This window comes from Vigna unguiculata, chromosome 2 (assembly GCF_037176805.1).
Source record: "Vigna unguiculata cultivar grain cowpea cultivar isolate G323 ecotype 2 chromosome 2, ASM3717680v1, whole genome shotgun sequence".
NCBI lineage: Eukaryota > Viridiplantae > Streptophyta > Magnoliopsida > Fabales > Fabaceae > Vigna > Vigna unguiculata.
This window is the reverse complement of record NC_140793.1, coordinates 29,345,952-29,365,782: the sequence shown is the minus strand read 5'-3', so window position 1 is coordinate 29,365,782 and position 19,831 is coordinate 29,345,952. Positions and strand designations below refer to the sequence as shown.

At 32.6% G+C, this 19,831-nt stretch overlaps 1 protein-coding gene across 1 annotated transcript; it reads left to right on the top strand.

The window, feature by feature from the left end:
- The first annotated feature begins 6,814 nt into the window (after positions 1-6,814).
- On the top strand, positions 6,815-19,370 carry HGL1 (heteroglycan glucosidase 1). Its single transcript, XM_028057801.2, has 23 exons — positions 6,815-7,142; positions 7,681-7,963; positions 8,123-8,191; positions 8,275-8,412; positions 8,514-8,631; positions 9,244-9,326; positions 9,893-9,988; positions 10,260-10,428; positions 10,587-10,729; positions 10,851-10,937; positions 11,139-11,324; positions 12,645-12,812; positions 13,669-13,789; positions 13,881-13,950; positions 14,660-14,747; positions 14,860-14,980; positions 15,266-15,459; positions 15,598-15,706; positions 16,583-16,738; positions 16,896-16,998; positions 17,176-17,331; positions 17,964-18,109; positions 18,941-19,370. The coding sequence occupies exons 1-23, from the start codon at positions 6,994-6,996 to the stop codon at positions 19,135-19,137; spliced, it is 3,150 nt and encodes a 1,049-aa protein (XP_027913602.2). The 5' UTR covers positions 6,815-6,993; the 3' UTR covers positions 19,138-19,370.
- The last annotated feature ends 461 nt before the right edge of the window (positions 19,371-19,831 follow it).

The window sequence follows — 19,831 nt, the reverse complement described above, 5'->3', positions numbered from 1 at the left end:
TATATATATACATATATATATATATATATATATAGATATAATGTTATTAAAACTGGTTATGGCGGAAACTGGTGACGGTTTTTCAGCCTGCCGCCATACGAATGCGGTGGCGATGCAAGTTTCTTATGATGGCCCATGGCGACCGCTTTTTTCACAACGGGTGGCGGGTGCGGAACGGCTATGGTGAAAAAGGCGACAGAGTGAAGAAGTAGGGGCAGCGACATGCTGAGAAACCCTACTTGCTTGTGAGATGCAACTGAGCATAACGTAACCCTAATTGTAGGGCTGAATACGTTCTTTTTCCTGTCTATTAAGGGAGTTAAAAGCCCAACTAATGTTTAATTAAAAATTGGGCTAGGCCCAATAAACATTTATTTTAACCTAATACCCCACTAACCCTTCCCAAGTTTGTCTTCTTTTTCTTGAACTGGCCTTGCTGCTTGGTGTTGGTCGCCACCACTCATCGTCGGTAGCCACTGTCCATCACTGGTCGCTGTTGATCTCCACCGCTCATCGGTAGTTGTCGCCTTTCACATTCTTCTAGACAAAATATAAATTCTTTTAATTATCTATATCCATATATTATATCTCTTTTAATTCTAATATTTCCGCCATAACCTGTTATTGTTTCCACCATAACTTTATAAAAGATTTATAGGGTATCCGATGTTTTTCGATATTCAATATTAATAACACTATATATATATATATATTATATATATATATATATATAATTTTATGATTGGAAGGTTTTAATGTCCATAAAAGACTTTTATGATTAATTAGCCTAATTTTTTCTTGTTTGGATATTCAACGTAATATTCTATATTTTGTGCATTGATTATTTTAATATTATTTATGATGATATCATAATTGTATGTTTTGTTAAATATACCAGGCTTAGATACATTTTAATATTAAAACATAATATCTCTTTTGACAAAAAGGAATAAATGTCTCCTTTGGTTCTCATAGAGTTAGTTTAGTGTCGGTTAAAACCTTTAAGCCTAACTCAAGCTCAACCTCATAAAACCGACTTGTAAGGTTAGGTTTGCACTAACTTATATAATGTAAATTGGTCTTATTTCTAATCGATGTGAGACTTTCAATATCCCACTCCTCATGCCGAGGCATATGCATCTCAAGCATGGGATTAAACATTAAGGTGTTCCGATAATAGGTGGGACAATATACCCAACAAATAACAAACTTTGCTAGGATAGATTTTAACTCTTGGTTTTGATACCATGTTAAGAAGTGGACTTAAGCCTAACTCAATTTACAAAATTGACTTGTAAAGTGAGGTTTGCACCCACTTATATGCTATAAATTGACCTTATTTCTAGTTGATGTTCGACTTCTAACAGTGCCCTTTGACAAGGGAAAAATGTGGCATAAACAAGAGTGGACAATGTGAGATTTTGAGCTGATCTATCAATAGGACGAAAAGAAAAGATAAAGTTATGAATGTTATGAAAGAATATGTGATGAGAATTTTACATATTTTGATTTTGTAATTTATGATTTATATATGATAAAATGTTGATAATGTCATGTTTTATGATTTATGTATTGATGAAATGTTTATTATGCAATATTAAGGTTGTCATACTCTAGAGTCTAATCTATCATGAAAAATAATTATACCATGCTAATTCAACATTTGAACACCATAACTATTTAAAATAGTACACAATAATTCTATGACTATATAATACCTAAGCGTAGTAGTGCATGACTAATATAGGCTCAAACTATACCGAATAGACTAGTCAAATTTTTGTCTTCAATCCTCTAATCACATTGTTTCCAAGATCTTCATCACCATCCAATACTTCCTCAACTGAAAAATGTGCGTAGTCAATGTTGGCAAAAAAACTATATTATCAAGATCAAATGCATCTAGAGTTGGACTTGTTGAACTTAGTCCAACTAGGTCAACATTTTGGAGCCTTATAAGTAACTATTTGCATTAAATTGTCCTCTCCATCAAATTTCACAACATCTACATCTTAAACACTTCATATGTAGGTTTGGAGCTTTCTGAGGTATCTAATGAACAAAGAAACATTGTCCTCTCTATTGTTGTTTACCAAAATGTTACAAATTTAATGTCTTTTTATTTGTCCACCCATAAAACATTATTGTGCAATCTGTTCTCTTTTACTCATGGATATTCTTGAAGGACTAGATAAACTTTTTGCACTGTTTGTTTGAAAAGATTCTTTCTATCATCATGATAATTGGAGATTTGTAGTTAACACCATATCTCTTAATCATCTCACATTTTTGAAAAAGCTGTATCTCTAATATCATTGTATGAAATGACAATTGTGTAGAAAAATTCAACACTTGAGCATCAACTTTTTCTTTATTTCCTTTCTTGAATCTGAAAAACTCCTTCATTCAATGTCTTTGAGCAGTAATTGCATTTAACTTTTTTTTTGTGCCTAAAACATCTACTCCATGTTTCCACATGATGATTCATCTACATTGGCATCACAAGAATTTGAACTAGTTCTGTTTCTAGATGTTTTAACTCTTTCGCAACTAACCATGAAATATAAAGAAAAAAAATTGAACGAAACCATGGCCTGAACTGAACAGAACAAAACTAAGAAATTTTTTTTATAAAAACACAATAGAAGCAAAGTGAAGAAAAAAAATAAGAACTGATGTTGCGGCTGGAGAAGAAGTGAAATAAAGAGCAAAGGAACGAAATGAAAACTTACCTCATCGTAGAAACGAGATGCAGGCTGGAGAAGATGCAGGGCAGCAACGACCACTGTGCAGAGGATACATCGCTAAACAATGGCGATTGGAGAAGATTCAACATAGTGGCCTATCAGGTAAGATGTGAAACAGTGGTCAAACAATGTGTGGGGTGTAGAGTAGGAGATCACAAACCTCATCAAACCAGAGAGTTGTATTCAAACACGCAACAAACATAGAGATTGAACCGAGCCTTGGTTTTTTGAAATTGTGTTATGTAACACAAGTTGCTTTTGTGCTGAACTCGCCTCATTCACTCAAAACTTGGACTCAAAAGTCTACTCCAAGTTAAATGAGCTTGCTTTGAGTCTGATCTGAGTCCCCCAGAAAATGAGCTTGCACATGAGTGAACTCGTACCTTGTCTGATTTTACAAGTTGACTCTAGAGTTTGATAACCATGTTATAATTATTTATGTATGAAATGCTTGATGTTGTGTCCCTACTCACTGAGACCTTTCATCTCATTAGTTTAACTTGAAAATGTTTTGGATTAAACAAAGCATGAAGAAGCAGGAGTATCATGCAATTATGTCCTCCCGTGTGGAATATTTTTCTTTTAGATTTAGTTAGCACATTATAGCAACATATTATTAAGAATGACAATGTAGGTTTGGTATTTGGTTGAAATTTTATGATTATATATATATAGGACCCAGAAGCAAACATTTGAAGGCATTGTACTAATTCATTCAGGCAAAGCTATATCAACTAACAAGCACACTGTTTAAGATATGATCATGCCCAGATAGGAACAGGGTGGGTGGTATGTGGGAACAAACAATAGCAAAAGAGGATGATTCGTCCTTTCTTGTTCTAGTGTGGGTGAGGGAGATACAGAGAAGGGGAGGCAGTGTTGTTTCTACACACATGAAGATTGTCTTATTTTTGGTGAGTTTAGAATTTTTAAATCTTTGGGGGGAGTCCACTTAGATTAGTTTGATTATGCAAGTGCATATGAAAATAGAGAATCACAAGTTAGACTTACAACACATATTTAGTGAAAAACGAAAACGTTGAATTAGAAAGACATTATTACTATATCTCTTTATATGATTGAAAGGGATATTTGGTGTGAAATTTCGTCAATTCTAAAAATATTCATTCAGGGCTATATTATTCAATGATGGCTTTTCCATCCTGAGTTATGTTGCTCGTTGCAAACAGATTATGATACAAATATGTTGTCCCATGAAATGCTGTTGTACCATATACAACAAGTTTATTTGTTGCGTTTGTTTCTTCACAGGACTGTTTTATTAGTGTATAATTAACAGATAATTTGGTTATCCTTTTGTAGGACAAAGCAGATGATGTTGACTGGATTTTTTACTTTGAAACAGATGTTCAATGACATGTTACTTTGAGTGGTTGAAGGATTGTTATAACACTTGTTGATCTGGAAAATAATGAACTTTACCTCAAGGGATTTTAGTTCGGTTTGTTAAATAATATGCATGAATAGTTTTAAATTTCCTCTTACCTGAATTTTCTTCCTATAAATTAGAAAAAGATGTCATCAATGTTAAAGAAGCATTGTTGTCCTTTCTTTTACTGGAGAGACGAAGTAGTAAGAAAAATACAGAATTGTTTTATTTATAATAATTAAATAAATCACTTTCTAATAATTTCAATTTGTAATAATCAATTTTTTTAAGAAAGACTATAAAAATATATCAATTATTATAGAGAATTTACAATATTCACCCACCCTTGGTAATTGAATATCAATTATTTCCATGTATAAGATTCTAAAATTTGTCGGAACTCCTTAGTGCCGATGTCTATTACCTGAAATATTGTAGGGACATGAATTATAATCATTAGGCTTTTGTTAAAATTATCTATGATGAAATTCATCGATTTCAATGTTGATTACTAGTTTGTTATCATAGTATAATTACATTCGGTTTTCAACCTTTATTTTAAGGTTATAAAGTATGTTATTCATCTAAAATCTTTTACACACAGATCGTGTAAGAACTCAAAATTTAACGTCTACACTAGAATGACGTACTTTATTATGTTTCTTTTTTTCTATTAGTAGGTTTTTTCCAAGAGATACGAGTATCATAATGTGGATTTTTTTATCAACAATTTAACTTGCATTATGAAATCTATGGTCTTTTTATTGGACTTGATTTCAAGTATTAAGGAATTTTGTTAATTGCACATTAAGATGAGGTGTTTGAATAATAATAATTCGATTTATATTCATCTTTGTTACAGACAATATAGTTTTTCAATTTCATAAGTTTGAGTATGCTCTTTTGCAACCAAGTTAGTTTTATACTTATCTAATGTCTCATTTCTTTTAAGTTTTACATTCTTTTCTACCTTTTTTTTTTATCTTTTAGTTTGTCGACAATCTTCCCCGTTAAGTTTCTTTTTGATGCATTCATCTCTTTTCTTATCAAAGTTTGAGTCCAATCTTCATTTGTTATGACTTCTAGAATTAAGGTAGGAATTTATATGAAATTAATATAGTAATAAAACTTCAATGTATGTTGAGAGATTATCGATGTTGATATATGGAAAAATAAAATATTTAACTTACGCTCCTTTTTCCTTTCTCGACACAATTGATAAATTTTCAAATAACACTTACCTCCTATTTGTAGTGACTTCATTGACCATATAGATAGATGTTGTAATACGAAAAAAAGAGTTCCTCAACTTGAAATATTTTAATAAGATTGAAAAAAAAAAGATTATGTTTAATGAAATATGACATTTATAGTGATATAAACATGAAAACTTTTAGAATGATACCATTCGTTTTTTTTATCAGGAGGATAATCAATAAATAGACCTTTAAAAGCTTTAGGATCTAATTACTGTGATTAGGATTATAATAATTAACAAAAATAAAATATCCAAATATTTGACAAGGTGAACTTGAGACTTGGAAAATAAAAGAAACAAAACGCAATAAATTGATGTTATTTAAGAAACAAGAAGTGTGCAATCATTTGAAAGGAAACATCTTAATAAGGAAGGTTATACCTACCTCTAAAAAATTGTGATTATTTTTATAGAATGAATTAATCAGTAAATGATATTTTACATTTATATGAAATTGCCAATATTTATGTTTTTAAAATCATAAGTTACTTTAGATAAACTATTTATAAAAAAAAGTCAAAATTAGTGATTTAATATTTTTGCATGTATTATTTAATTTTAGAATTATTAAATATTTTTTAAAAAATTTAATGTTTATATTTTGCAATTCAATTGAATTTTTTTAAAACAATAATACTTTAACTCACCTTTTTTGACCTATTTTTAACCCACCACTTTAATCATCATTAGATTATCACATCAAATTACTTGAAAGAATCAAACTAAATGATCTAATGGTGGTTAAAGGAGTGGATTTAAAATGAGTCAAAAAATGTGGGTTAAACTATCTTATTTTTTTTAAATGTTTCCAAAATGAAATTTTGTATCCAGTAGAATTTTTTTATGTTAAATCTATTTTAAGAATTTAAATTTAAGTTTTTTGTCATCAAATAAAGCATATAAGAAGAATTCAATTGAAAAATGTGAAATTTCAGGTATAAAAATTGTTAATTGAATTTAAAGTCTGTGTTATTTAATTATACTGCAATACTGAGTCACGTTGAATGTATTTACTATTTTGGGTCATTGTTTATAACCAATTACTTCGATCGATTTCATTTGTCCTTAGGCAAACATTTAAACATAGTGAAAAATCTATGCTATGAAATGTAGTTCTTAAGTTTTATGTAGGGATAAAAAAGCCAATTTAATATTTTTGAAAAAAAATAGGGATAAAAAAGTAATTAAATCTAAATTCAAATAAAATAAATTTCTTAGGTTTAATTATTACATTTGAAAATATTGTCAGTATAAGATGGTGATGAAATTTTGATCTCTAAAATAGACGATATCTTATATATATAATAATTAGCGTTAAGAATATTATCCAAATAAACTATTCAGTACCTTTCACGTTTCTTTTTGTTTCATTAGCAACAACTTCTAACTCGCCAAAAATAAAACAATGGTGGAATAATATCTATGCACCAGAAAACACAGAGAAGCGCTTTCCACTGTTCAATGTCCGAATGGAATTCATTCTTCCACAGTTGTCGTGTCGACTACAACAAAACGTGCGTCACGAATCCAATATAATAATAATATTAATATAATTTAATAAAATAATGATATAAATAGAAATCAAAAGTCACGACGCGATGATCGAGGAAGCATTAGTATGGTGTAACTGCTACAAAGTTAGTTCCCTTCAATCTCCGTCGGTCTCACTATCTCCATTTCGCTATCGCAATCATCTTCACCGTCTTCTTCGGAATGCGCCATTTTCATCTTACATAGTCGCTCACAGGTTCCTTCCTTGATACTGTTTCGTTCTTCCGCATCGCACTTTCGAACTCTAAATTTCTCTTTCTGATGCTACCGTCGATCTAGGTTGTGGAAATTTCGAGAAGCTTTTTACTAAATGTCACGTGATATACTTTGAATCAAGACGGAGAGAAGTAACTAACTTGTTATTGTATGTTCAGTCGCCAATCGGAGTTTGGATTGTGGAATTTTTAGTATCTTATTACTCAAACCTTTGAATTGAGAGAGAGAGAACTAACTAACTTGTTCTTGTATGATCAGTCGCCAATCGGAGTTTGGATTGTGGAATTTTTAGTATCTTATTTGAATCGAGAGAGAGAGAGGGAGAGAGATAGAGAGAAAACTAACTCGCTTGTTCTTGCTGATGCTTTTACTTGTACCTGATTATTGATATTTCTGAATTTCGTTGAGTGTGAGTGAAAGTGTTTTCGTGATTATTTAGTAATTTTGATTAAATTGGACAAAGATTGAGTTGAACACTTGAGTAGTTGTGTTGTGACTAGTGCTTTTTTGGTGAGCAGAAGAAAGCGGTTTTGTGAGAAGCTTGTGTCCAAAATGGCTAATTATGAAGGACAGGCAGTTACTAGTGGCAGCGATGTTAGATCAGGGAGTATGATTTTTGTTCCTATTTTGGAAGATGGAGTGTTCCGGTTTGATTGTTCTGTGAATGATCGAGATGCAGCGTATCCCAGTATTTCTTTTGCGAATAGCAGGGACAGAGACACACCTATCTCTACTCAGAAGGTTCCTTTGTATATCCCTACGTTTGAGTGTCTTCTAGAGCAGCAGGTTGTCAAACTTGAGGTCAGTTACTTTATTTGCTCCTGGTAACCACCGATCTTTTCGCTGTAATCTTAAAAATATTGGTTATCTTTTAAATTTGAGAGTTCTAGTTTGCTGGCTTTGTTTGCTGCTGTCTTTTCCCTGGGCTTCATAAATTGATTGAATTTGTTTCTGAACCAGCTGCCTGTAGGTTCCTCCCTTTATGGAACTGGAGAAGCTAGTGGAGACCTAGAGAGGACTGGCAAAAGAGTAACTCAATCTTATGGAATTTTTCTTTATTAAAAAAGATTTAGTTATTATTTGCATACTGATCAGTTATGTTTCCTTTGCAGGTTTTCACATGGAACACAGATGCATGGGGTTATGGACCTGGAACTACATCCTTGTATCAATCCCATCCATGGGTGTTAGCTGTTCTTCCCAATGGTGAGGCACTTGGAATTCTTGCTGACACTACAAGGCGCTGTGAGGTACTGTAATATGTGGCCTTCTGTAATTTATAACCTTCAACACAAGTCTGTGTTCTTATTGCAATAATCTGTTTAATGGTCATCTGGTTGCTCATAAGCAGATTGATCTGAGAAGAGAATCAACGATACAGTTAGTTGCTTCATCCTCATATCCTGTCATTACGTTCGGCCCATTTTCTTCACCCACTGAAGTGTTGATATCCCTATCAAAAGCAATTGGTAATTTCTACTAAAAAATGCAGTGATAATTAGGTAACTGTGCGGCAATTATGCCTCTCCATCCTTTGTCGAGGGACTCTACATAAGAAGATTTTGTGCAATTTTTTGAAAAACTAAAGTCTTTCATCATTTTTGGAGAGTATTCCATAGCTATAGAAGAACACATGAATAGGCTGATGAAATTTATACCTAAAATATAAGAAGATTATCAATTTGTAATCTTCAAATTGAGAAAGCATGTAATATTTGTTTAGTATAGTCTTCCTTTAGGTCTGCGTAAGGGATACCTATACTTTACGTATTAAGTTCATGAAGAACTTTTTTGAAATTAAATTTTTTTGCATGTATTAGGATGTGATCAGTATAATGTACAACACTTTCCAGCTTCAACACTTTCCAACTTCAACACTTTATAAGTGTTGTATATTATACTGGTCACATCCTAATACATGCACAATATATATATATATATATATATATATATATATATATATATATTATAGAGAAGTTTAATCCTAAAGTAATAATTACAAAGGGATCCTTAGAATCTTCTAATTACTTCTCATAGTACATTTAATATCCTACTAATATATATTTACATTTCTTTGTCAGGAACTGTATTTATGCCCCCAAAGTGGTCATTAGGCTATCATCAATGCCGTTGGAGTTATTTATCTGACCAGAGAGTTCTGGAGGTACTTCCTTTCTTCTTGCACTCATATATGTAGAAAGCTGTAGAACCTGAATATGACATGTGTTCCATGTTCTGACTGTTTTTCCAGTAGTCTTTTTTCGTGAACTATCCTTCTGGTTAAAAATAAAAGAAATCATTAGTTCTAGTTGGTGTATCTGTATTTCAATATGTAAAAGATATCTAGCATTTTTGTATGGGATGATACATGCTTATATGACAGGGTTTGAAGGCATACCGATAAAATTCAATAGATATGGTAATCCAGAATCCCTGGGGTTCTTAGGTGTGTAAAAACTGTTTAAACTATTTGTTTGAAATTGAATAAGAAAATCCATAGTCATTAAATGTAGAAATCACATCATCCAGGCAATCTTTAATAGCTTTCAGCTCTCATGCTAAACATGATTTTCCAAATTTTTCATGGATAACAGATAAATAATAAATTCGGGTTTGTAGACATTCAAAATAGCTAGGAATGCATTGCTATGAACATAGTTTTGTAGATTCTAACTTTAGTTTCTCAGAAGCATGTTTTGCCTTGGTAGTAATTTTAATTAAAATTTGCAGGTTGCAAAAACATTCCGGAAAAAGTGTATACCTTGTGATGTGATATGGATGGATATTGATTACATGGATGGTTTTCGTTGTTTCACCTTTGACAAGGTAAGTTTTGTACTCCTAGAAAAAGGACCAATAATCAGTTTACAGTTATAGTTACGTTTCTAGATCTTTCTAATTATGAACATGAATTGATTTGGTGATTAGGAAGTGCAACATATGTCTCAAAGGGATGTATTTGCATTATTTGTTATATAAATTTGTTTTATTGGCTTGTATTTGTTGGTAATTTGAAAATTGCGTAGTTTACTTTTGGGTTGTTCATTTTAATGTATGTGATAATATTGTTTCTTAGAAAGTATGTGATATTTTTCAGGAGCGTTTCCGAGATCCTACATCTTTAGTGAGAGATCTCCATTATAGTGGTTTTAAAGCTATTTGGATGCTTGATCCTGGAATCAAGCAGGAGGATGGTTATTTTGTATATGATAGTGGTTCTAAAAATGATGTTTGGGTCCAAAAGGCAGATGGAACTCCTTATGTTGGTAACGTCTTTCTTTTTGAGATGAATATTCCGGTACTTCTGTGGTGCCTGTTCATGATCTTACAAAACAGACCTGCAATGTTTTTTTACATCAATTATGACTGTTCATCCCTTCTTTTATTCTTTCTGTGATGCATTATCCCATATATACATTCTCAGGGGAGGTGTGGCCTGGACCATGTGTCTTCCCTGACTATACACAGTCAAAAGTTCGTGCATGGTGGGCAAATTTAGTTAAAGATTTCATTTCCAATGGTGTTGATGGTATATGGAATGATATGAATGAACCTGCTGTCTTTAAGGTAATTATGATCATGCTGGTTTCTTTTCTTTGAATAATATGACACAATATTTGACCCAAATCTTATTATTGTGGCTCTTGATGTGTTCCATTTCCATCTTCCTTACCCATTTCTTTTCTAGGTTGTTACAAAAACAATGCCCGAGAGCAATGTTCATAGAGGAGATGGTGAACTGGGGGGTTGTCAGAATCATTCATTCTATCATAATGTAATATACCTTTTCCCTTTATTAAGATTTTGAAGCCACATGTTTTTCAATCATAAACTTGTCAAAGCACTTTGATTCTATTATTTGGCACTGCCTGCATCTTGACTCTAATGTTAGTTTATAACTTAGATTTGTTAAGTGTTTTTATGTCTTACTTTATAGGTATGACGTGTTGTTAATTATTATAGTTGTTCTCTGTAGGTGTATGGTCTACTGATGGCAAGATCAACTTATGAAGGCATGAAACTAGCCAATGGAAATAAGCGGCCTTTTGTTCTTACCAGAGCTGGATTTCTTGGCAGCCAAAGGTATGCTTCAACATGGACCGGAGATAATCTTTCTACCTGGGAGCATCTTCATATGAGTATCTCAATGGTACTTCAGCTGGTGAGATTCTCAGCAGCATGGATGCTACTTCACTTGAGCAACATTGTCATTTGATGTTGTCTTAGTGCCATTAACTTCTGGAGTTTCTTGCAAAGCTTAGAATACATGTTTTTACTCAACCTTACAAAATTAGTTTGTGAGGTTAGAACTTCTCAAACACTGTAAGGACTAACTTGGTCATATTGCTAGTCTATATGAGATGAGATCTCAACAAGAAACATTTCTGGACACATTGTATGTCATCTAGCTGGATATTAGTCGTTACAACCATTATCCAATAGTTGCTAGCTTAAGTTTTGAAAACTTTAGTCACCCATATGACGCTTTTAATTGGTGCTACAAGACAGTACCTTCTTAAGACAAGGAATCTGACAGCAAGTGGCAGTCATTTTCTAAAAGGTTATTTTAGATATTGTCATATAGACAGTATGTTCCAAGTTTTTGTCAAGTTCTGATATGCTTTATTCTCGTAAGATTTATGAGCATACCATTTTTCTAAATTTTTTTCTTGAAAACTGTCTGCAGTTTGAATGAGATCCTATTCTTATATAGTGTTATGGGTCTTTGTTTTTATATAGTGTTTAACTTTGTCTATTCTATCCAATGTGAGACTTTGACTCACACTTGAACTATTTTCAATAAATATTTCTGATTTATTCTGTGAAATCATTTTCAAGATTTTTAATATACGAGTACCACATAATTAAAAAAAGCATTGTGACAACAAATGTAGATAGAAACAACTCACACTCACTATTTATATATGCATTTAGAAAATATTTAATAATGATTTCCAATTTTAATATGGTGTTTAAGAAAGTTATAATATATTTATTTTATTTTGTGAATTATATATATATATATATATATATATACATACATACATACATATATATATGTCTGTGTGTGTACAAATTGTCATATTGGATGTGTCATATCCAATACTGGTATTATATTTGTGTATCATACTATGTAATCAATACTATTAAATGCATCGAGATGAAATGTAGGACCATTTATGTGTCTTCACCTATTAGTTTAAGCTTTTGGAATTACTTGTTCATGACATGCTATTAGACTTGCCTATAACCAAGTGGTATAGAGTTCAATCCTTGCTGCCTCCATTCTTGTAATAAAAAGTTGGATCTTTACAATGATAGGACAACTTGAGAGGTTTCATGCTTAAAATCATGGATGTGTGTTAGAGATACAATGTAAAATCATTCATTCATCTTCACGTAATAGTTTAAGCTCACGTGATTGTTTGTTAATTTGAATATATGTTATGTTTCCCTTCATAGTTTGCTTCCTTCTGTTCAGGGACTTAGTGGTCAGCCACTTTCAGGTCCTGATATTGGTGGATTTGCTGGAAATGCAACACCTAAGCTTTTTGGAAGGTGGATGGGTGTAGGTTCCATGTTTCCCTTTTGCCGAGGTCATTCTGAAGCTGCCACAGGTGACCACGAACCCTGGTCCTTTGGGGAAGAGGTTAGGTCATCTTTGTCTGTATAAAATCACTATCCTCTATCAGTTTTCATCTTATGTGTACATTTATCTAAATTGTATGCTGAAATATTTTATTATTACATATCACATGGAGTAACTTGAAAACGATCAAACTATATGAGAGAATAGATTATACTGACTTCATATTTTGAGAAAATCAAGTACATATTTTCTTTAAGATAAAAACTCTTTTTTTGAGTAAGTTACCTCTATTTCAAGAAAGTGTTTTAATTGTGGGTCTACCAAACCAAGCATGGGGACACTGCGTGAGTACATACAAAGTTTTCTTTAACTTGGACACTTCATTCATGTCTTCAATAGACCTAAACCCTAGAGAAATCTCCATGTATAATTCTTCCTTTAGATGTCGATGCAAGAATTTTTTTTTTTTACATTAAATGATTTGGCCTACTCGTACCCTTCGACACACATCTTCTTTCTCCACAAGTGGGTTTCATGTGCCATGCGTTTCTGGCACGTGATGGCATGTCCGACTGCTGTTCCTGCTGCCACAAGTTTCTCCAGAGTTGCCATGAGGTTTCAGTTTAAGACCTGCCACCGTTTTGCACACTCATTAGCATGTATTCTTTTCTAGAGCATTACAATTGTATTCTGCTACTTAATCAGGATTTTATTCCTTTAATGGTAATTTGTTATTAATATTTGCTTTTGACTATATTTTGTGTGACTAGATATTTCTTTATTAGAAGCAACATTATTTATTTTTTATGCAATCCTTTATGTGACAAACAAGAGGATGGGACAATATGCAGCCCGTATAATTGTCACATAATGAAATGGTGCTTTGAGCATCTCTAACTTTAGCTCTAACTTTTAGTGTGAAGAAGTGTGCCGATTGGCACTGAAGAGGCGATACCGTCTGATCCCTCTTATCTACACTCTTTTCTATTTTGCTCACACAAGAGGCATTCCAGTGGTAACCCCTACTTTCTTTGCCGGTGGGTTCATGTCTTTGGTTCATGATATACGAGCTTACTTTGTACATATCATGATTTTTTACATATTTGTGTACTGATTTTGCTTTTGCAGATCCAAAAGATCCTAGCCTGAGGAAACTTGAAAATTCGTTTTTGCTTGGTCCAGTCTTAGTGTATGCAAGGTTGGTACTTCATTACTTTATCAGTAATGTAGATAACACTACTATATTTTGTAGATATAACTGTACAGGAAATATGCTGGCTTTTCTGATTTTTTTTTTCATGCTGACCGTATAATTGGTATTGCCTTTAGTCATCAAGAAAGTGAATGATTAAAAAAAGTACATTTTTAAGTTAGATTTCATCATGGTAAATCCCTATATCTTTTTTTTTTTAAAACTCATGCTAGGCATCACTATAATCTTTGACATTTCAGTTAGGCTGACACCCCAAATACATCTATTGTCATCACATGAAAATATCATTAAAAACAAATTTTTAGTAAGCAGAAAACATAAAATTTATTAACCATATGAATATTTGAAAGGTACTATTTTTGTACAAGAGAAACAAACATAAATGATTGTATTCGCTACTGCTATATGCTCTGTTTGATTTTATTTGTTCATCTCTTTGAATTTCAGTTGATTCCTCTTCCCACCTTTATCTGATCCAGTCCACTTTTTCTTTGTTATAAATGTAATATTAAAAATGTGCAATGTTTCGTTCCTTCATTAACAAACCACGTTTCTAATTATTGGGGTCTTAGGACCTATGCTCCTTTTCAGGGTCGCCTCATGTTTAATTAAACTTGAAGTTTTCCATAAAGCTTTATAACAAGTTACTATGCAATTTTTTGCTGCTTTAACATGTTATTTGTATATTGATCAGCACCTTACAAAGACAGGGGTTGGATAAAATGGAGATTAATTTGCCTAAGGGAATATGGTTGAGTTTTGATTTCAATGATGCACATCCGGTAAATGATTTTCCTGCTCTTTTGGTTTGCATTTTATTTTAATATTATTTTTATTTATTTTTGTACAAAAATTTATTTTATTTCATGTTTTTGTTTTGTCTTGAAATGTCAGGATTTGCCAGCTTTATACTTAAAAGGTGGCTCAATTATTCCTGTGGGCCTCCCTCTTCAGCATGTTGGAGAAGCTAATCCCTCAGATGACTTGACCCTTCTTGTGGCTTTAGATGAACATGGTGAGTCAATGCATTCAAACTTCCCTTGGCATGCTTGTTGAGATCTGCATTCTTCAGATTAGTGTCTTGCTCTCAAATGCCATATGAATATGATAATTTGCAGAGTGTTGTAAGGAATTTCAGATTAAGCTTGTTAAAATAGTTTATGATTCCAATAAGTTCTTAGCTTCTTTCGAGGTGCAACTCATCTAAACAAGCAATTTATGACATAAGCCCTTACAAGACAAGAACTTGTTTAACAAGTGTTTAATGTTTTTACCCAAATGAACCCTTAATCATTGACAGGCAAAGCTGATGGTGTTCTGTTTGAGGATGATGGTGATGGATACGAATTCACAAAAGGGAATTATTTATTAACACACTATGTGGCTGAACTTAAATCATCGGTAGTTACTGTGAGTATACACAAAACTGAAGGATCATGGGAAAGACCCAAACGCCGCCTTCATATTCAGTTATTGCTGGGTGGAGGTGCAATGGTATGTATTTTTCTGAGATGAAACTATGAAGAATTTGAAACCTGTTTCAGAAAGAAACTGTGAAAACTGTGTTTGAGTGTGTATCTTTTATTACCTAGTACTTTGGTTTGAATATTTTTGAAATTGTGTTATAAACAGCTTGATACATGGGGAAGTGATGGAGAAGTTCTGCAACTAATGTTGCCTTCAGAAGATGAGGTGTTGAAGCTAGTATCTACTAGTGAGAAGCAATACAAGGACCGTTTGGGTATGTGCTTGTTAAAATATCCTCGGTTGATTTATGAATATCAATTTCAGTATATAGGTTAGGTTAGTTTTCATTTTCAGTTTGGTTCTTTATCTTTTATTCTTTTTCTCTTAAAAGTTCTATTCCGTTCTTTTTCTCTTAGAAGTTCTATTCCGTTCTTTTTCTCTTAAAAGTTCTATTTGACTCTTTTCTGTCAGTTCTTATAACATCTCAGGTTGACTTTTTTGACGTTTTAAAACCACCGATAGTTATTTCACAGGAAAAAACAATTTTTTGGCAGTGTTTAAACCAACAAAAAATGTCAACCTCAATTTTTTTATATGTAGACGTGTCAGAAAGAACTGAACTGAATCATTTTAAAAGATAGAAGATTAAAATTGAACATTACAAAAGATGAAAGACCAAACTGAATATTAAAATAAGATAATATTAAATTGAACATTACAAGTAGAATTTAGCCTAGTTTATATGATATGTATGCTTGTGTTGTACAAGTTCTTATTTTCTTGACCATTATTTTCTCTGCAGCACATATAACATTTTATTCTTCAGTGTACTCCTTTTAAGATCTAATATGTATTTTGTTTTAAGATATTTCTTGGTTTAGATGTTCTCCTTACTATTTCTGTGGTGTAGTTTGCATGTATTTATATCTGCTTTATGGTTACTTTTCCCTTTGTTGATAATTGTCTCAATTTAGTCTTTTGTATGGACTTTTAGTTCTTCCACCCCGTCCGTGAATAGAGTTGAGGCTGATCAATTGTTTATCCTAGAAATTATGTTGTATTTTACTTTTGTCGAGCATGCATTCAAGGGTCCCATAACTGCCAATTCTATATCAAGTTGTGCTACATTCTGCTATTTTTTACTTGGCAGAAAATGCAACTGCAATTCCTGATGTAGAAGAAGTTTCTGGACCCAAGGGAACAGAGCTTTTAAAAACTCCCATTGAACTGAAAAATGGGGAGTGGGATCTTAAAGTTGTTCCCTGGATAGGGGGTAGAATCATCTCCATGACACACATTCCTTCAGGTACTTTGATCATGATTTTCAATATATTTATTTTGCTTTTTTAATGATTGGGAATGTACAAGTAGCTTGTATTTTCTCCATGGCACTCTGATGAAATAATGTATGTTGTTTATAATATGCACTATAATGTTCATGATAATAAGGAATCTGCTTTCAGGAACACAATGGCTCCATAGTAGGATTGAGATCAATGGTTATGAGGAGTACAGTGGTACGGAGTATCGTTCTGCTGGGTGTTCTGAGGAGTATTCTGTCATTGAGTAAGTTTCATAAGTATTTCCATTTCATGATTTCAACAAGGAAAGTTTATTGTCAAGGAATAATTGAAAGGCGAAGTAGATCCTTGAGTATACATTTTTAGGATGGTATTTATTCTTGTCCTACTCCCCTTTTCATTTTGATATTTAACACGTGTTTCGTGGAAATCTTTTTTTCAGTCGAGAACCTGGACTGGTGGTGTTAGAGGGTGATATTGGTGGAGGATTGGTTCTTCAACGTCATATCTATGTTCCAAAGAATGTTGCCAACATCATCCAGATAGACTCTAGTATAATAGCCCGCAGTGTTGGAGCTGGTTCTGGAGGGTTCTCAAGGTTATATCTGAAGCCTCTTCTCTTTTCTCCTTACTATAGTACCCATTGTATCTCCTTTATGATTGTATAGATACATATATTTTGGCAATTTTTACGTTTCCAAACAATTTACTCTTTCAAAAGTAGCTTTGGATATATATCTCCCAAGACATATCATTAACTCAAAAATTTCATGAACCAACTGTCCTAAAAGCTTGTGCAGGCCTTAGGCAAAGTGTGGATAATGCATAGGCATACTTGTGCTGAAATTAAACATTTATATTTGAAAAATGAGGCTAGCAAGGATTGACCTCTAGTCCACTGGATACAGATTATGATACCATGTCATGAACCTACTTTACAAAAGCTTGAGTTCTTAGGTGAAGACACGAAAAGGGTTTTATATTATATTTCTAACAGAATATGTTTCACAATTGATTAATTTTCATCAATAATCTGAACTTCACATATATTAATTTTCTTTTTGTGATATTTTTCTGGTGTTTTTCACTATATTGTGCACGAGGATTCAAGTGGAAAGTTTAGATCTTAACGACAATATCCTTCTTGTCTTTTATTTTCTCTGCTGTATTGTTTCTGTCAGTTGTCTCAGATGCTATAACTTCTACTGTGTTTCCTTGTATTTTCTGTAGGTTGGTTTGCTTACGAGTTCACCCAACGTTCATTCTTTTACATCCGTCTGAATCTTTTGTTTCATTTACTTCAATGGATGGATCGGTGCATGAAGTCTTTCCTGATAGCGGGGAGCAATTCTTTGAAGGAAACCTCATTCCTAATGGTAATATGGTCATTTCATCTAACTCGTTAATACCCATATGGAATGTGGGAACTTCTACTAGGATGAAATCATAAATAAAATAATAAAATTCAATATATTTAATTTTTTTATAATCAAATTATAAAAATGAAGAGAAACTGGCATGCTGGCTTCTGTTTTAGCCTATAAACATGAAACCGGGTCTGAAATTTCAGCATTTCAGTTCTTGTTTGGAGATTTTAGGCTTAAATACAATTTTAGTCTTTATAACTATTCCCAATATTGGTTTTGGTCTCCAGACTTGAAACAGTTGGTTTTGAGTGCGTATAGTCATGGTGTTTTCAAAACTCCTAAGAATATGTCATGGTGTTTTCAAAACTACAAAGAATTTGTCCTGGTGTAAGGACTAAGACCAAAAACTAAATGTAGGCATTGGCAGCGGGGACCAATTCTTTGAGGTTTCGAAATTATAGGAATTCAACCAAACATTTAAAGGATTAGGGACGAAAACCAAAAACTGAAAAAATGACAGGAATGTGTTTTGAAACGGACTTCTATTATTTTAATTAATAGTATTCCTGTTTTATTTTTATCTGTTAAAATGTAATTATAACTGGGTTTGAGTTTAAGATGTGATGTCAGCCTTCAGACTTGTTTATTTCTGAAGATGTTTATTTTATGAAAAATCACAAATTCTCTTGAACATATTGTTCCATGAACAAACCATGAACATGGACAAATTTTAAGCAATTGGTGACATGCTGTTCTTGCATGTCTCATCTTTGTCAATCTTCTGAGTATGGACATTAGGTTGGTGTGCCCTTTAAAATTTTAATTTTAATTTTGTTTCAGGTGAGTGGAAGCTCATTGATAAATGTCTTGGCTTGGCACTGGTCAATCGATTTAGTGTAACTGAGGTATTCAAGTGTCTCGTTCACTGGGATTGTGGCACTGTCAACCTGGAGCTTTGGTCTGAGAGTAGACCTGTTTCAAAGCAATCCCCTCTTCGAATTTCACATCAATACGAGGTTATAAGAATCTCGGAATAACCAGGTATCTGGAATGTTCATAATGCTGAGTAGTGCTGCTACAAAACATGAACGTAAAAACTATCTATCTGAATTTCTGTGCTCTTTCCTTCTTCCTGTTCACCTGAATGCCTGTTGTGTGGTTGGACTTTAAACAATAAAAATGAGGAAGGAATCGTACAGGAGAAATGATGTATAACATATCTGCACTTCGAATCTCTTTAGGATCGTATACTATTTTGTCCATTGTCCAAGGAAGCGTTTTTACTTAGATTATATAAATATTCTATTTTTATAAAAGTAAAAATATTTTTTAATAATGATAATATATATAAGTGAAAATTCACTTTTTCATACTCTTATTCAAATTCAAATAATATAAAAAAACCATTTTATTTAATTAGAGAACAGAGGTAACGTCGCATGTGGCAAATTTATTGAGTTGGCCATGGGGGCCTAATATTCTGCATGTTGCCACTCCAATTCTTATTTTACACTAAAACAGCACTTGTAGCCGAACTAAAATTTTTCTTCACTACAGTTGGATCTATGTAGGTTTAAATTAGAAACTTACATAATGACCTTCACGAAAGTGAATTGGTTTGGGAAGATGGGAAAAAATTGTACCATGTCAAAGAAATCCCTTAACATGGACTGCGTCTCAGTTTGTCTACTACATACCGGGCATTTCGTTTTAGTGCCATATTTATGATGA